General features: G+C 45.5%; 1 protein-coding gene across 1 annotated transcript in view; it reads left to right on the top strand.

Moving 5' to 3' along the window:
* HSPG2 (heparan sulfate proteoglycan 2) overlaps positions 1-18,671 on the top strand; it is a 242,884-nt gene that overhangs the window by 184,070 nt on the left and 40,143 nt on the right. Inside the window, exons 56-66 of the mRNA XM_082274816.1 lie at positions 37-179; positions 8,115-8,192; positions 8,441-8,576; positions 8,666-8,817; positions 11,444-11,567; positions 12,287-12,438; positions 14,709-14,841; positions 14,934-15,085; positions 16,325-16,463; positions 16,543-16,694; positions 16,795-16,924. Coding sequence (XP_082130942.1) covers positions 37-179; positions 8,115-8,192; positions 8,441-8,576; positions 8,666-8,817; positions 11,444-11,567; positions 12,287-12,438; positions 14,709-14,841; positions 14,934-15,085; positions 16,325-16,463; positions 16,543-16,694; positions 16,795-16,924 — 1,491 coding nt within the window. The remainder of the gene's footprint in view (positions 1-36; positions 180-8,114; positions 8,193-8,440; positions 8,577-8,665; positions 8,818-11,443; positions 11,568-12,286; positions 12,439-14,708; positions 14,842-14,933; positions 15,086-16,324; positions 16,464-16,542; positions 16,695-16,794; positions 16,925-18,671) is intronic.

Here is an 18,671-nt window from a genome sequence, read left to right as displayed (position 1 = left end):
GCCCATCTCATGTTCTTGTGTCCCATGTAGCTGTAGGTGGGAATCTTCCAGCTGTCCAGGTGAGCCCAGAACGTACCGAAGTCAGAGAAGGCGACACAGTCCGTCTGTACTGCAGAGCTGGTGGCAGTCCTATGGCAACAATATCCTGGAGTAAGCAGGGTGGCATTCTACCACCACAGGTCAGTCTGGAATTTGGTTCCTCCTTTTCCTGAATCTTCCCAAAGATTCTGGAGGTCTATGCAGATCACTCTTCTTCAGACAATGTTCCCTGAGGTTTTAGAGAATATGATCAGTCATGTAATGACTTATAAAAATATTCTGTGCAGAGCTTCTCCCTCATCCATCATTATTATGTGCAGATCAGGAAATGTTAGAGCCAATCTGCACTGCATCCCTATGATTGGTGTGAAACTCTCCCAGGGTTTGTCTGAATCAATCGATGTTTCTGCCGACGTATCTCCTGCACACTGTGCTCTGCTTCTGTCTGTGATCTCCCTTTGATGCACACAAGTCCACCAAGCTTTACTAACTCCTCCACCTTAAAGGCTCGCTTGTTCAGCTGCTCACTCTTTACTCACATAGCTTGCCAGAACGCCGGCCGCGGTCAGGAGCGTCCCGAGGATAAAAGTCATTCTTCATCCGCAGATTAATTTCCTGATATTAATAATTATTACTGAGGACGTCATTCGTTGGAAGAATGGTTTTGCCATTTTTTACATCATACAGCAATTTTACATAATTGTCCTTTCACTACGCACATCTGATGTCCCCTTTTCCTTTGTACAGTCCTTAAAATAAAAAAAACATTTCTCAGGATCTATATATTAACTTTTTTTTTTATATATATATTTATTCTGATATATTGTAATAAATATGAGACTTCCCATCCCTTTTCCCCGGTCACGACTAGCCATACCAAAAAATAGGCCTTCAAGTAAGCCTTTAATGGTTAAGCCCAATATTACATGGCATAAATAAAAGAGTTTTCATGGTGACGTATTTTATTACATAAAAGTTAAAAAGTGATATTAAAGGCTCAGCTATTAAAAATAAAATAGAAATAAACATGTAATGGTTCCGCACAGAGCAGCCCCAATCCTTCTCTTCTCAGGTCCTCCACCGGGGCTTCTCACTCCTCCTCCTTGACCAGTGCCCCCAATAGCAAGCCACTTGCTAAGGGGGACACCGGTGCGTGCTCGCTCCCAAACCCTGCTCTATGCGTCCATTAGACACATGGAGCTGCGGCTCGGCCCCGCCCCCTGCTCTCTCCTCATTGGCTCACTGGCTGCGATTGACAGAAGTGGAAGCCAATTGTTCATGCTGCTGTCATAGCCAATGAGAAGAGGGAGACCAAGGACAGCCGAGGTTCCCATGCACATCGCTAGATTGAAATTGGTAAGTATTTGGGGGGGCTGTGGGGGGAAGCAGTACACAGACGATTTTTTACCTTCCCGCATAGAATGCACCTTCGGCCTTTACAACCACTTTGAAAGATAGACAATTTAAAAACCATATTTTAGTGGCATAAAGTCCATAAAGACATGGATGAGCGAGTTTGGAGTGGAGGAACTTGACTGTCCTGCACCTCAACCCCATAGAACACCTTTGGGATTAATTAGAGCGGAGAGCGAGCCAGGCCTTCTCATCAAACATCCATACCTGACCTCACAAATGCGCTTCTGGAAGAATGGTCAAATATTCCCCATAGACACTCCTAAACCTTGTGGACAGCTTTCCTAGAAGAGTAGAAGCTGTTATAGCTGCAAAGGGTGGGTCAACTCAATATTGAACCCTACGGACTAAGACTAGGATGCCATTAAAGTACATGTGCGTGTAAAGGCCGGCGTCCCAATACTTTTGGTAATATAGTGTGTATATATATATATATATATATATTGTGACAGGAAGTCAGGTAAATCTGGGAATGTAGTCACTGAGAGGAGACACATTCCCACCTGCTTTGAAAAGTTCACTGATACTATAGGGTGTTGGCTGCAGAGAGAGCCAGCAGGAAGTTGAAAACCATTCAGCTGTTCAGAATGAGGAGATCAAGGACTCTATAATTTGTCCAGAGAAAATCTATGAGTGCTGCCTCCTGTCGCTGTGTAGGCTGGGAGAGGAGGACAGACATACGTGTACCTCCCGACACCGTGTGGGCATGGGAGAAGGACTGCTGCCGCCTGTCGCCGTGTGGGCTGGGAGAGGGGGACAGTCGGATGTGTGCCTCCCGACAAGCTGGTGAGCATGGGAGAAGACCCCCTACAGCGATGTGAAGCTAAGGAGGGTAACCACGAGTGAAGACGTCTCAAAGGTGAGAAGACAAAGTGTTCCATGTGAAGAGTGTGAAGAGTAAAGGGACCTGTTAAATGAACTGTGTTCAATATGAAGAATCTGAAGAGTAAAGGATCCTGTTATAAATGAACATGTGCTGTGTGAAAGAAAACAAAGGGACATGTTCAATGGACAATGTTTGTGCTGTGTGAAAAGCAAACAAATGGACATTTGAGTGTCTGCTGTAGGATCAGCAGTGTCGGCCCAACAGTAGGTTGGAAAGACTTCTTAGGTAGGTTCCAGCGTGAGAAGGTAGCCGCCCACAGAGGCAAGGATTTATTTTGTCTTTTATTTTATTTTGGCTGTTTTGATGCTTGCAATTGTGTTAAGTAAATTGCATGAATAAATCAGTCTTGTTTTCAACCTCTAATCGGCTATCTCTCTGTGAAAACGCACCCCCAAAGGGGTCATCCACGCCTACCACCGAGCTAATCCCTCACATATGGTGGAGGTATGCAGTGGGCAGAAGCAGCAAGATCCCTGCAAGGAAGTGCAAATGTTTGATGAACTTTGTCTGGTGCATGAGATTGCACAATCTATGTGTGCAGGAGAGAAGATCCTGACAGAAAAAAAAAAAAAAAAAAAAAGTGTTTTAAAGAGACAGGGGTCTCAAAATTTTTTGATGAACTTTGTTGTGTCTGGTGCAAGTGACTGCACAAACTGTGTGCGCAGGAAAAGAGATCCTGCAAGAGAGAGAAAAACTACATGTGTTGAAGAGACAGTGGTCTGAAAATTGTTTGCTGGACTGTGAAAAATTTGTTTGTGGAGTTATTGAAGATGGGGCGGTCCAAACGCCTGAAAAATGCAAAGATAGATGAAATGAGAGACCGGATTCTTTGGATGGAGGGGATGTTGCCGTCTGAACCAGCCCCATCCATGCCTAAAGAGAGTCTACTAAAGAGGAAGGTTGTTGTCCCTAGCAACACTGATGAAACTGCTATGGAGACGCAGTGTGCTCAGATGAAAAGTAAACTCAAAATGGAGGAGATGTTGAAACAACTGATTATATCAAATGCAGCTCAACAGCAAGCAAATGCAGCTCAACAGCAGGCAAATGCGGATTTTCAGCGGAGCTTTGCAGCTCAGCAAAAGGCTCACCAAGAGAGCATGGCAGGCTGGAAACAGAGACGCCAGCAGCCAATGGAGGCCATCGGTTTGGAGGAAACAGAGTATGTGTGCAGGGCTGAGTTGGATGCCTTGCAACGGAAAATGGAAGAAAAGGAACAAGCCTTGGAATTGCTTAAAATGGAGCATAGAAACTTGCAGGAAATGAATGAACTACTCAAGTCTCATGTGTTACAGTGGGAAGAATCCACTGCTCTTCTTTTGGTCGAGTTGCAAAAATGTCAAGACACTATAAAGGAGAAAGATACCATCCTCATGGAAAAGGAAATTGAAATTCAGACTTTGCAGAAGCAAAGTATGTGTGAAATGTTGGAGTTGCGTAATCAGCTGGAAAAAAGTCTTCAGTGTTTGGAAGTTACAAAAATAGACCTGCAGGAGTCGCAGGAACAGAATGTTGCTCTGAAAGCGACATTGTCTCTCAGCGACAACGAGAAAAGTGAAAGAGAGGCTAAATTACTGAGTACTGTGTATGAGCTCACCACTTTGAGCAATGTGGTAGATGAATTACGTGCAGACTGTGAAAGTTGGAAAGGTGAAGCCCAACGTTTCCAGCAGCAGTTAAAGGAGAAAGAAGCCTGTGTGGCAGAATTACAGTCTCATTCCCAGAAACTAGCCAATGAGGTGAAGGCTCTTATGCAGGGAAAAGGAGATTGTGAACATAAGAGGGAAAAAGTAGAGGCACAGCTTCTGGAATCGCAAGTCAAGGTGTCAGAAGGTGACCGATTGTGTGCTAAGCTGTCAGAGAAGGCAAACCGACTGCAGGTTGAGTTGGACAATGTTACAAATCAGCTTTCTCAAGCAGACAGAAAATCTAGAGAAATTGCGGAAGATTTTTCTATCTTGGAATCGCAGCTGCAAGACACGCAGGAACTCTTACAGGAAGAGAGGTGTCAAAGGCTGAGTTTTAGCACAAAGCTCAAACAAATGGAAGATGAGAAAAATGGCTTCCTGGAACAATTAAAAGAGGAGGCGGAAGCAAAGAAAAACCTATCAGAGCAAGTCGCAACATTGCAAGCTCAGATAGCGGATATGAAAAAACGCATGGAAGAAAGCGTTGGTTCATTACAGTGTGTTGAAGATGTGAAAAAGAAGTTTGATCAGATGCTTGGTGAAGAGAAGACTGTGTCTGCAAAATATGCAGAAGAACGCGCACGTGCAGAAACGGAGGTGCGTGATAACGAGAGCAAAGCCCTGTTCTTGGCTCGCTCTTTGGAGGAAGCTCTAGAGTGTAAGGCTGAACTAGAAAGTGTTAACAAACAGCTGCGTACAGAAATGGAAGAATTGGTCAGCTCCAAGGATGATGTTGTGAAAAGCGTTCAGGAGCTAGAAAAGTCTAAGCGAGCCTTAGAACAGCAAGTAGAAGAGATGAATATTCCGTTGCAGGAACTGGAAGAGGAATTCCAGGCAACAGAGGATCTGTCCCAAAGAGGGGATAGTGTGCCTGATGCAGTTTTTAAAAGGATCAGTGTTTTGGGGTCTGTCCTGAGTGAGCCTCAGAAATGTGATGACACGTGGCTTGAATCACCCCTTTGGAATAAACCGTTCCTTCAAAAACTTCAAGCATTGGAAAATGTATCATTAGAGCTTCAGCAAACAAAAGAGTTGTGTAAGAAATGTGATGATTTCTCAGTTCAGGCTGAAAACCTAGTGGAGAAAACTAAAGCGGAGAAAACTAAAGCAAGTGATATAAATCTGGGAGAAAAAAGCAAACGCCACCTAGTGGAGAAAACTAAGGCTGTTGGTGAAAACGTGAAGCAAATGAATAAGTGCCTTTCAGGGAGTGTTTCCAAAATGGAACTGGTGAAAGACGGGTGGCAGAAGTTTGATCGTGATCTTGAGATACATTCCATGTGGAATTCAGATAGAGAAAAGGAACTAGGTGACCTTGAGCGGTCAAATAGTTCAGCAGAAAGTGCATTGAAGAAACCTGTAAAAGAATGTGTTGCAGTTCCATGCTTCTTCACTGATGCAGAGAGGAGGTCTATAATGGATACCACCCAGATCGCTGGGTTCAACTGTGTTGTTGCCTTTAACCCCTATGTTGGTGGAAGGAAAGTTGATGATGTTCTGGTTGGCTACTTCTGTGAAGAGTTTGGCAAGAAATATAAACTGAATATCAAATCAAATAGTAGGCCTTTACTGCGACTCGCTCAGGAGGGCGAAAAGTTTAAGAAGTTGATGAGTGCAAATGCTTCAGATCTGCCTATGAATATGAAATGTTTGAATGATATTGATATCTCTGGGAAAAGGAACAGGGGTCACTTTGAAGAAATGTGTGACAGCCTGTTGTCTCAATTGGAAAATCCTCTGCACAGCATCTTAGAGCAAGCAAAGCTCAAGAAGGAAGATCATTCCCTTTTACAACAAAAAGTCAATGATTGTGTACAGCTGTATGGAGAGGCAACTCAAGTCACAGAGGGATGTCAAGAGTCCCTACTTGGAACAAAGCTTAGTGAAGCAAAGGTTCTCAAAGTTTTGTGGAAAACATTTATGGATTGCAGAGAGAGGCGTCTTAAGAATGTTGAAGACCTTAAGACTAGCCCAATTGAGTTGCCTATGGATCACGGTCCTCCATGGTGGATTGGACAGACGGTTATGAGGGACAAGCTGTCTGACATTTATGAGAAAGCTGTCAATGAAGATGACAGAAACGAGAAGGAGCAAAATTATGCCAAAAATGCAGTTGAAGAATGTGTATATGAGATGAGAGACAAACTGTGTGGCATTTATGAGAAATCTGTCAGTGAAGATGACAGAAACAGTTTCATCCGGAAGCTTGAGGATAATAGGAGGCTTATCAGTGAGTCAGCAGTGCCTGACACATGCGTGCCTGGAAATATGTGTCCCAACCCTAGGGTTGAAACAAGAGGGGGGGGTATGTGACAGGAAGTCAGGTAAATCTGGGAATGTAGTCACTGAGAGGAGACACATTCCCACCTGCTTTGAAAAGTTCACTGATACTATAGGGTGTTGGCTGCAGAGAGAGCCAGCAGGAAGTTGAAAACCATTCAGCTGTTCAGAATGAGGAGATCAAGGACTCTATAATTTGTCCAGAGAAAATCTATGAGTGCTGCCTCCTGTCGCTGTGTAGGCTGGGAGAGGAGGACAGACATACGTGTACCTCCCGACGCCGTGTGGGCATGGGAGAAGGACTGCTGCCGCCTGTCGCCGTGTGGGCTGGGAGAGGGGGACAGTCGGATGTGTGCCTCCCGACAAGCTGGTGAGCATGGGAGAAGACCCCCTACAGCGATGTGAAGCTAAGGAGGGTAACCACGAGTGAAGACGTCTCAAAGGTGAGAAGACAAAGTGTTCCATGTGAAGAGTGTGAAGAGTAAAGGGACCTGTTAAATGAACTGTGTTCAATATGAAGAATCTGAAGAGTAAAGGATCCTGTTATAAATGAACATGTGCTGTGTGAAAGAAAACAAAGGGACATGTTCAATGGACAATGTTTGTGCTGAGTGAAAAGCAAACAAATGGACATTTGAGTGTCTGCTGTAGGATCAGCAGTGTCGGCCCAACATTAGGTTGGAAAGACTTCTTAGGTAGGTTCCAGCGTGAGAAGGTAGCCGCCCACAGAGGCAAGGATTTATTTTGTCTTTTATTTTATTTTGGCTGTTTTGATGCTTGCAATTGTGTTAAGTAAATTGCATGAATAAATCAGTCTTGTTTTCAACCTCTAATCGGCTATCTCTCTGTGAAAACGCACCCCCAAAGGGGTCATCCACGCCTACCACCGAGCTAATCCCTCACAATATATATATATAATATCTAGTCTACAGGTGTGGCGAACGGCACTCAGGAGTCTTCCAGGTGCATGCAATCAAGCCCCACAGGCCACATATAAGAAAAAAAGTTTGAGATTGCTGCACCCCATATTTATTGAAAAATAGAAAAATACACATAAATATAATATAGTTCCATATCAACAGGTCAGTTTCGGGATAAAATGGTTTTAGAATATATATTCTTTAATAATTTAAACATGAAAAGAATCCTAATCACAAAATAACATCATAATAATTCCTGTTGAAGGTTCACATTCGCTCCAAAGTTGAATAAATTCCAAACACCAGAAAAGCTCTCGCCGGCCCCGGGGGAGAGGAATTCTCACCATCAAAACCAAACTACAAACAAGGAAAAAACATAAAAAACAAATGAGTCTCCTAAAAATTTTTGGATAGTACTGCAATGGGGGAGGCTGAAGGCCCTGAAAATAAATTGTCCCATATTTGTATTTTTCAAATTAAATTTAAAGATCTTACCATACAAATTTATTACGACATCCCTTTTCCCAGAAGCCTCTGCAAATCCACAATCCTTACATCATTGTGCCCAAATTGGTACCCCAAGTGACCCATACTGGGCCAATACTATAACTGCATCCGGTGTTTCTACCCCCCTTTTTAGGCGAAGATTGTACTTGCTTTTGCAGCAGCTGCTTGGCATTGAGTGTTGCTGTTATTCTTATGGTTACCCAGAAAAGCCTTGTGCAGGTCGGTTAGTCCTCGCTGTAAATGAGTTATTTTATAATTTGGGCCGTTCTTTATCTTTTTCTTCTAGTCTTCCTACCTTACTAACCCATTCCATCTGATCTCACTCTCTTTGACTTTCTGTTCCTCCTCACTATGCCGGCGGCACTCTGTCCCTCCGCACAGGCCCTCACCTCTCTCGGTTTCCTTCACTTTCGAAGCAGCAGCCTGGAAGCCATCTACAGACGGATCCAAGAGCTGCAGGTATCTGCGTCTATGATCCCCAAACACATTAAAGTCCCCATTTGCATTCAGCTGTTTGCAACGTGATAGCTCTCACCAGTGCAGGATAAGGAAAACATGACCTCTGTGAGACATTACAGCCAACCTATCCCCCATTTTCTACACACAAACCTAAATATAATACACAAGCAGAGCTTAGCACAGGTACACGAGGGCATTGGAATGAAATCTGGCCTTTGAGTCCATCCAATGGCATGTCTAATTTTCAGGCTCGTACAGAGAGGACGGACATCTCGACACTTGTGATCCCATCTATATCTGCAGCCGACGCTGGTACTTACCTGTGTGTTGGCACCAATACCGCCGGCACCTCGCAGGCCCGCATCGAAGTGATTGTGGTGAGAGGTGAGTCCAGCAGCCTCATTCTATTACGATTTATGCACAGTAACATAAAACGTTCAATCTCTTATTCATATTCTGTATCTGGTTTCCAGCCACTGGATCTGCCCCTCTGGTGAGGATTGAGCCGTCATCGGATACACTACAGGAAGGACAGACTGTGGAGCTGAACTGTGTGGTGGCATCATACCCGCAAGCTGTGGTTACATGGCACCGGCCAGACCGCCCACTCTCGCCAAATCACCAGGTAAACTTCCACAATGTTGGGTGATCTTGTTATTTTGTGTTGGGTTTCATTAAATTAAAAAGAGGGGCTTAAAGAAGACCAGTTCCCCCAGTCTAGGGCCCACTTACAAAAATAAAATAAAGTAAATATAACAAACTCAGGGCGGGTGCTAGACTATTTTGCACCCTACGCAAGACCAGCTACTTGCACCCCCCACCCAGCAAAGTTATATCTGGAAAAAAAATAGGAGGTGAAAAAACCTCGGAGTAACAGAGATGGTGTGCAGGGAAATGCGGCCCCTGAATGAACACAAGGCTGTGACAGGCTTACCAGTCCAACTGCCCCATCCAGAGAAAGAAACAAAGGGTGGTACCACCAGTGCCTCCACAAGAGGCCAAATGACCTGCTAAGCTTCCCTATATTATACACCCCACGGGAGAGAACGCACCACCCACACCAGTCTCCAATCCTCTGCATGGCCCTTGCCCAGTCCAAGGCCCACAGTTCAACCGCACAAGATGGCCGATTGCGCATTCGCAGCAGAACCGATGACCGCTTCTGCCATCTTGAAAGAGGACAGGGCGGCTGCATACACATTGCCATATACTGAGGGTGTTTCGCAGTTTTGAATCTTCACAGCAATGTACACCTCAGATTAGTTAAAAGATCAGAATATCTGAAAACAATTTAACGGTTTGGGATGTGTATGCGTATCAAAGGCTTTATGAGTATTGCTGGTCTCGGAACATCCTCAAAAACACAAAGGAGGAGATTTTGATAGATCATGCGAATCTAGATGAGAGTAGACAAATTACATGGCCAAAAGACTGGACACCTGACCTTCACACCTTATAAGCTTGTTGGACCTCCCGTTCCCAAACCATGGCCATTAGTATAGAGTTGCTCACTTTGTGGCTCTAACATTCTCCACTCTTCTGGGAAGGCTTTTCAAGATTTTGGAGGGTGTCTGTGGGACTTTGTACCATTTGTGAGGTCAGATACTGATGTTGGATGAAAAGACCTGGCTCACATGTCGGGCCTCATGTTGGTCACGAAAAAAAAAAAGGCTTGGCTTGAAGTCAATGTTCCAATTCATCCCAAAAGTGTTCAGTAGGGATGAGGTCAAGGCTCTGTACAGGACACTGGAGTTCCTCCACACCAAACTGGCCAAACCATGTCTTTATGGAGCTGGACATTTCATTTAAAAAACCAAGGCCATTAATATAGTAAATATCCTAATGATTTGAAGAATGGTTGAGGTCAGTGCTCTCAAGTTCCTCCACACCAACCTGGTCAAACCATGTCTTTATGGAGATGTTGGTTGCAAAGACTTGGCTCACCCCAATTCATCCCAAAGGTGTTTAGTAGGGATGAAGTCAAGGTTCTGTGTGAAGGACACTAGAGTTCCTCCACACCGAATTGGTCACACTATGTCTTTATGGAGCTGATCCAAACTGGTCACACCATGTTGTTATGGAGATGTTGGTTTCGAAGACCTGGCTCATCCCAATTCATCCCAAAGGTGTTCAGTAGGGATGAAGTCAAGGTTCTGTGTGAAGGACACTAGAGTTCCTCCACACCGAACTGGTCACACTATGTCTTTATGGAGCTGGTCCAAACTGGTCACACCATGTTGTTATGGAGATGTTGGTTTCGAAGACCTGGCTCATCCCAATTCATCCCAAAGGTGTTCAGTAGGGATGAGGTCAGGGCTCTGTACAGGACACTGGAGTTCCTCCACAATAAACTGGGCACACCATGTCTTTAGGGAGCTGGTCCAAACTGGACCAGCACCATGTCTTTATGAAGTTGTCTTTGTATACAGGGGAGGCACAGTCATGCTGGAACAGAAAAGGGTTTTCACCAAACTGTTACTGTTACAAGGCTGGAAGAGCACAATTGTCTACAATGTCTTTATATGCTGTAGGGGGTTCAATACATCTGGCCATACAGTATAGGCCCTCATGCTCTTGTTTGTCTGAATTAACAGCAGACTCAATACTTCAGACTTCCGGGGTTCTGTGGCATGGCTGCTGCAGTTGGATTCTCTGCTTGTGGCTGTTGATGGTTGGTTTAGAACGACTTAAAAGTGACATCTCCATATGTTAGCTGTACACAGTCCTGGCAGACCCAGGAAAAACACAAAATGAAGTGTACCTCAGTATAGGTTCCTCCCTCACTCCAGAAATTTTTACAGGAGGAACAAATTACTTGCCAAAAATGTTCACCAGCAACCAGATGGTTCAGCCATCTTCCTGCATGCTGGTGCTGGCATTGCCTTCTGCCTTGGGAGCACAAACCAACTTTGTTATCAGCTCATTGGGGGGCACAAAGATGGCGGGGTATAGCTCATTTCTTGAGGGGACCCTGTTCCACGCCCTCTGTGCTTCTATGTGCCCCAATCAAAACTATCACATATACTGTATAACACATCGTTGATAATAAATATTGAGTTGGGTTCCACTAGGGCAATTTCAGATATACTGCATTTCATCACCTCCCTACTATTATTCTACTGTTTCTGGAATGTTTTATGTCCCTTAAGGATCAAAGCCATCCTGGGTCTCTGTTGTAAGAGATATGTAGCTATATACAATGTAATGGCGCTGCTCGTTCCTCCATGTTTAGTCTACTATTCCTGTCTAAGGTGTATGGCTCCCGGCTCCGAATTCTCCAGGCCTCCACAGCAGATTCCGGGGAATACATCTGCCGGGTCACTAACGGGTTTGGCACACAGCAGGCCTCCATTATTATTACCATCACCCCAGTCTGTAAGTTTTTCTTGGTGTTTCTATCCTTCAGAGCACCTACAGCTATTCATCCCTTCCTTCTTCTCCACCTAAACTCATCCATTTCATCTTGTGTCTTCCTCCAATCTACCAGAACTTTCAAACATCACTCTTTGCTTCTTTTCCTCCCAGTCCGGGATTGGCATTCCCACATTCCGGGTGTTCTTGTTCCTGTGTCTTGTTATGTTTTATGTGTCTTTATGCCCTTCTGTCACCTCTTGCCTGAGTTTTTCTCTCATCATTACATAATTTTGTCTTATTTTGTGTCTTCATTACTCTCTTGTATGCCGATTGGTGCCAGCTCTGCATGGATATGTCTTACTACTCCTGAGTTGGTTGGATGGGTTTATGTTCCTCCTTTTTTCAGTCTGATTTCTTCTTCTTTTGGCGGAATTTTCCTTTGCCATCAGTCTTTCTTGGCCTTGCCTTTCGCTTCAGTCCTTCTTGGCCTTGCCTTTCGCTTCAGTCCTTCTTGGCCTTGCCTTTCACTTGAGTCCTTCTTGGCCTTGCCTTTCGATTCAGTCCTTCTTAGCCTTGCCTTTCACTTCAGTCCTTCTTGGCCTTGCCTTTCCCTTCCACTGAGATTAATTCTCCATATCCAGTCTTATTTTCTTCTACTGTACTTTGGTTTGAAACCATTTCCTCTAATATGGTCCACTAGAAACAGAAAACATTTCTTGCCAATGTCTACTCTCCCCCAGACCAGGAAAACATTCCCGTACTCAGGATCGAGTCATCATCTGGCTCTCTGGTCGAGGGGCAAACTCTGGAGCTGGATTGCCAGGTTTCTGGCTTTCCTGGTGCTGAGGTCACATGGTACAGGCCGGGAGTTCCACTTTCACCAAATCATCAGGTAATTTCCTACACGTCTGGGAGTCAAAAACAGAGAATGTTGTACAAAGTCTGTTACGTATACAGAATGCAAAAGATATAAATGAAACAGAACAGACAGATGATAAAGGCGAGAAGCTGTGGTCTCAAACGGGAACACACCCTGAGATAGGTAGATGGAATATGGATGCGGGTGCTCTGGCTCTAAAGTGTTTCCCAACCACTGGATACAATATGAGGTCATATGGAGAGCTGGCAACGCTGAAATCCTCCTAAAGACTTTATCTGTTACATAGAAGTGACATAAGAAGCATACTAACACTTTTCGGGAAGTAGCGTTGTTCAAAGTATGGTGTCGTGAACAAGGCTACGTACCAAAACGCATTAGATGCTTTCTATGTCACTCCTTTGTAACAAATAAAGTCTTTAAGAGGATTTCGGAAATGTCGGTTCTCTCTATGACTTCTAATTGAAGCAGAACAGATTGTGAGAGAAGAGTTATAAAGATGCTACAATAACACAACAAAAGTCTACATTGTGTAATTAAAGTCCTAAATATTAACCACTGGCACAAATAATGTATTTTAGTTAAGTGATAGGCCAAATACACATTAAGAGTCACCAGTTGGCAGTTATATTATAGTGAATCTCTTCTCTTGAATTGTTATAATAGTACATGCTTACCTTTAAAGTCTTACTTGATTTCTGAGGGGCGCTGCAGGATTTCAGTCCTCCATGGGGTAGTGTGTTACCAATTGTTTTCTTGGTGACGATGGTCCCAGCTGAGATCATTGAGAAGATTCTCCTGTGTAGTTCTGGGCTGATTCCTCACTGTTCTCCATCATCATTGAACCTCCATGAGGTGAGATCTTCCATGGAGCCCCAGACTGAGGGAGACTGACAGTTATTTTCTGTTTCTTCCATTTTGGAATAATCGCACCAACTGTTGTCACCTCTCACCAAGCTGCTTGGCGATGGTCTTGTAGCCATTCCAGCCTTGTGTAGGTCTACAATCTTCTCCCTGACATCCTTGGACAGCTCTCTGGTCTTGGCCATGGTGGAGAGATTGGAATCTGATTGGTTGATTCTGTGGACAGGAGTCTTCTATACAGGTAACAAGCTGAGATTAGGAACACTCCCTATAAGAGAATCCTCCTAATCTCAGCTCATTACCTGTATAGAAGACACCTGGGAGACAGAAATCTGCTGATTGATCGGGGATCAAATACTTATTTCACTCATTAAAATGCAAATCAATTTATAACTTTTTGAAATGTGTTTTTCTGGATATTTTTGTTGTTATTTTGTCTCTCTGGTAAAATAAACCAACCAATAAAATTATAGACGGATCGTTTCTTTGTCAGTGGGCAAACGTACAAAACCAGCAGGGGTTCAAATACTTTTTCCCGTACTGTATCATCTGAAGAGCTGGGATTCAGCTTCTTAGAAATATTTAATTCTCCAAAACAATATGGTGATGCCACCCTTCTCCTGCGCTTAGAATCCAAGCTCCCCGACCACACTCCCCACGGGACTCCCATATGGCGTCTCGGATGGCTAGGGTCTTGCTACCCTAGAAGACCGGGGTAGTCCAACAGTACTACAAATAAAAGAAAACAAAGAAGGGTGCACCGACCTAGCGCATTATCCTCAATAGTATGGCTTTATTAATAGATCATAAAAATGGCTACTCACAAACAGAAGTTAAAAATAATCATATCAGAGGCTCTGAGGAAGAGGCTGGGCCTCGAAACGCGTCAGACGTCATCTCAACAGGACTATGGGCATGGATTATTCCTGACACTCAAGCGATTAAGTCTGATATGATTATTTTTAACTTCTGTTTGTGAGTAGCCATTTTTATGATCTATTAATAAAGCCATATTATTGAGGATAATGTGCTAGGTTGGTGCACCCTTCTTTGTTTTCTTTTGTTTGAAATATTTAATCCTGCCTGATTCTCTTTAATTTATTTTATCATGGAAGGAATCTGCAGCTTATGATACAATACATTGACTGGTGACAGAACATATCTGTTTATAGGACTTTATTAGACGTCTGGTCTATATTGTCTTCTCTTGGCACATGGTTGTATTATGGTCTATGGTGGACTGAGGTGACCAGATTGTGTTGGGTGGATTTCTTCTCTCCTCCATTGTGTCCGGAGTTGGCACAGATGGAGAAAAGTTAAAGGTTTCTGTGATTCTCCATATAGAGATTTAATAAAACAACTCTCTTTCAGCTTGTAAATTCCCATTTGGCTTCCAATCCTCATTCATATCTCCTGGTTAGGTGTCTGGATCACGGCTGAGGATTCTACAAGCCTCTGCTGCAGATTCCGGCGAGTATATCTGCCGTGTGTCCGTCGGCACATTCATTCAGCAGGCCTCAACCTTCGTCACCGTCTCCCGAATATCTGTTGACAGTAAGTCCCTCCCTAAAATCTCCATATTTTCGCTGTGGCTCTATTCACGTTGTGCAATATATTACAACTGACTTCATCTCCTACCTCTTCAGCAGCCAGTTTTGTCCCAGTTTTGAGGATTGAACCATCTTCCAGCTCGGTGGCAGAAGGACAAACATTGGAACTGAACTGCGTGGTCTCCGAACAGCCAAATGCTGACGTAACCTGGCAGAGACGGGGGCAGCCTCTCTCACCCAACCACCAGGTAGACTTCATGACTTGTATTGATCTCCCCCTCATCATTGCAGAGGCGTAACTAGAACCTTCAGGGCCCCCGGTGCAAGAAACCATGAAGGGCCCCCCCAGAACCCCTGGCCGGGCCCCTTCCCTTCAAGCCTGGGACTCTTCCCACTGATCCTGGGTCCCATTACTCTCGTTGCGGGGCCCTTTCACAAGTTCTGCAGTGGGCCCCCTTCCTGCCAATGCCAGGGCCCGGTTGCAAGTGTGATCTTTGCAATCCTGTAAGTTCACCCACTGGTGTCAGTCGTTTTTATTTTTTGGTATTTTAATTGTATTATTTTGTATCATTTTATTTTATATTTTCACAGTGTCACTGACTATGACTCTGTCCATTCAGAAAAGGAAGGAGCTGGTAAATTACATATTTACTGACCTCTTCCTGGTTCTCTATTGTGACACACCCCCTGCAGCAGCCGGCAGGAGAGGGGAGGGAGCACAGTGGAGGGGGGGGGAACCAGGGGAGCACACAGGGGCCCACATGGGGGCCCAGAGACAGCAGAACACAAGTGAACTAGATAGGAGGAGTGGCGGGGCAGCATGCAGGGGAGGAAAAAGGACAGTGATTTCTCTACATGCTGCCCCCACTGCCCCTCCTATCTGTTGCAGAGTGCGATCACTGGGTGCAGCGGAGTCCATTCAGATCAGACATTGTGGAGTAAGCAGGAACTGGCTTCTTTAGTGGAACATAACACAGAAATCAAAGATGTCACCTCATTGTAATAAGAACAACAGACAGGAAGAGATAACCAACAAGTTCAGTACAGTGTACAGGATATTACAACACATCATAGAAATGCATTGCATATCACTGAGCATTAGCGACATCTAGTGTCCTATTTGTGAACTGCAGTTAATCTGCTTAAGCTGAAAGCTGTTGTATCTCCAACACTATCCAGGTGTACAAGGGAGCTTCACAGGCCCCCTGGAGCATAGGGCCCGGTTGCAATTGTAACCCCTGTAGTTACGCCCCTGCCTCATTGATTATCTGAGTTATTCAACATGCCAGAATCTGCTCTGTAACCCTCCAACAGAATACAATGACATCCTGGCACGCAGCATGGTGGGGTAGCAGCACCCTTTCCTTGCAGTGTTGGGCTTCTGTTGGAATTAATTCCCTCTAAAGACACCAATAAATAGACTAAGCACCCCAGTCATGTGACTTCTTCCCGCTGAATGTATGTGAAGTTCTATTCTGTGGTTTTAGGTTCTGGGTTCCCGTCTGAGAATTATTCAGGCGTCAGTAGCGGACTCTGGCGAGTACATCTGCCGCGTCACCTCTGGAGGAGTCACTCGGCAAGCCACCATTACTGTCACCATTACGCACAGAACGGGTCCAGTCATTTGTAAGTATGGCGTGCCAAAATCCTTGTTAAATGACCTCTCCTTATTACTGCCTCAGCTCATGAAACTGTCTTTGTCCAGCCACCGGCATCACCCCAACAATCCGGGTGGAATCTCCATCTGACTCACTGGCGGAAGGGAAGACGGTTGTTCTGAACTGCGTTGTTGAAGGTCAAACACATCAGGAGGTCACATGGTACAGGCAGGGACAGCCTCTGTCGGCCAATCACCAGGTATGTCCAGTTTTTAAAAGACCTCCTATGGTGCTGGTGTCACCCATCCAGCACTATATACTCACTGGTTCTGCATGTACTGAATGTTCTTGTTGCGCAGAGGTCCGGTTCCCGCCTTCGGATTGCCAACGCCTCTCCTCAGGACTCTGGAGAATACATCTGCCAGGTCAGCGGAGGCTCCGGGATCCAGGCTGCCTCAATCATGGTCACCATTGAAGGCTCCCACCATAGTGAGTATAATGGGGAACATTGATGTGCCGTGTCATGTATATGTAGAAGAATAAGCTGGGGGACTGGTCATACATAATCTAGTGGATTTTTAGTTTTGACATCAGGTGAATTCTTTAGAATAGATGTCAACAACCAGTGGTTTGTGGACCACTGATGGTCAACGAGAAAATTTTGGTGGTCCCCAGGGGGATGTATACCACCAAATTATATTTTCAGTGTTCTCAAAGTGCACTGACAGTTAGAGTGCATTGATACCCAATGCCTCCTCTATAGTTCCTGTGAACTCAGAGGGAGGTGCCGGGAGTAGTGCAGAGAGTGGGAGGTGAAGAAGGAGGGGACTTCCAATGGCAGCGCTGATCACAGACTGTGGGAAGGAGCACAGAGCTCGAGCACATGGCTTGATAAGGAGGTGAGATCCAATGATGAGTCTGTGTAAGGCAACAGTGTGATGCAGAGTGTGAGAGGGCAGAGAGTTGGAGCATTGTGTGTATAAGGCAGCAGTATGATCCCGGGGAGGGGGGCAGAGAGCCAGAGCATTGTGTGTAAAAGGTAGCAGTGTGATCCGGGGGGAGGGGGGCAGAGAGCCAGAGCATTGTGTGTATAAGGCAGCAGTGTGATCCAGGGGAGGGGTGCATAGAGTTGGAGCATTGTGTGTAAAAGGCAGCAGTGTGATCCAGGGGGAGGGGGGCAGAGAGCCGGAGCATTGTGTGTAAAAAGCAGCAGTGTTATCCGGGGGGAGGGGAGCAGAGAGCCTGAGCATTGTGTGTGTAAGGCAGCAGTGTGATCCAGAGGAAGGGCGGCAGAGAGTCGGAGCATTGTGTGTATAAGGCAGCAGTGTGATCCATGGGAAGGGCAGCAGAGAGCCGGAGCATTGTGTTTATAAGGCAGCAGTGTGATCCAGAGGAAGGGCGGCAGAGAGCCGGAGCATTGTGTGTATAAGGCAGCAGTGTGATCCAGAGGAAGGGCGGCAGAGAGCCAGAGCATTGTGTGTAAAAAGCAGCAGTGTTATCCGGGGAAGGGGGGCAGAGAGCCAGAGCATTGTGTGTAAAAGGCAGCAGTGTGATCCAGGGGGAGGGGGGCAGAGGGCCAGAGCATTGTGTGTAAAAAGCAGCAGTGTTATCCGGGGGGAGGGGAGCAGAGAGCCTGAGCATTGTGTGTGTAAGGCAGCAGTGTGATCCAGAGGAAGGGCGGCAGAGAGTCGGAGCATTGTGTGTATAAGGCAGCAGTGTGATCCATGGGAAGGGCAGCAGAGAGCCGGAGCATTGTGTTTATAAGGCAGCAGTGTGATCCAGAGGAAGGGCGGCAGAGAGCCGGAGCATTGTGTGTATAAGGCAGCAGTGTGATCCAGAGGAAGGGCGGCAGAGAGCCAGAGCATTGTGTGTAAAAAGCAGCAGTGTTATCCGGGGGAAGGGGGGCAGAGAGCCTGAGCATTGTGTGTGTAAGGCAGCAGTGTGATCCAGAAGAAGGGCAGCAGAGAGTCGGAGCATTGTGTGTATAAGGCAGCAGTGTGATCCACGGGAAGGGCAGCAGAGAGCTGGAGCATTGTGTTTATAAGGCAGCAGTGTGATCCAGGGGGAGGGGGGCAGAGGGCCGGAGCATTGTGTGTAAAAGGCAGCAGTGTGATCCAGAGGAAGGGCGGCAGAGAGTCGGAGCATTGTGTGTATAAGGCAGCAGTGTGATCCAGAGGAAGGGCGGCAGAGAGCCGGAGCATTGTGTGTATAAGGCAGCAGTGTTATCCAGGGGGAG

This window comes from Pelophylax lessonae (genome assembly GCF_965119305.1).
Source record: "Pelophylax lessonae genome assembly, chromosome: 12".
Taxonomy (NCBI): domain Eukaryota; kingdom Metazoa; phylum Chordata; class Amphibia; order Anura; family Ranidae; genus Pelophylax; species Pelophylax lessonae.
The sequence above is the reverse complement of the archived record's forward strand: the minus strand, read 5'-3'. Positions and strand labels throughout refer to the sequence as shown.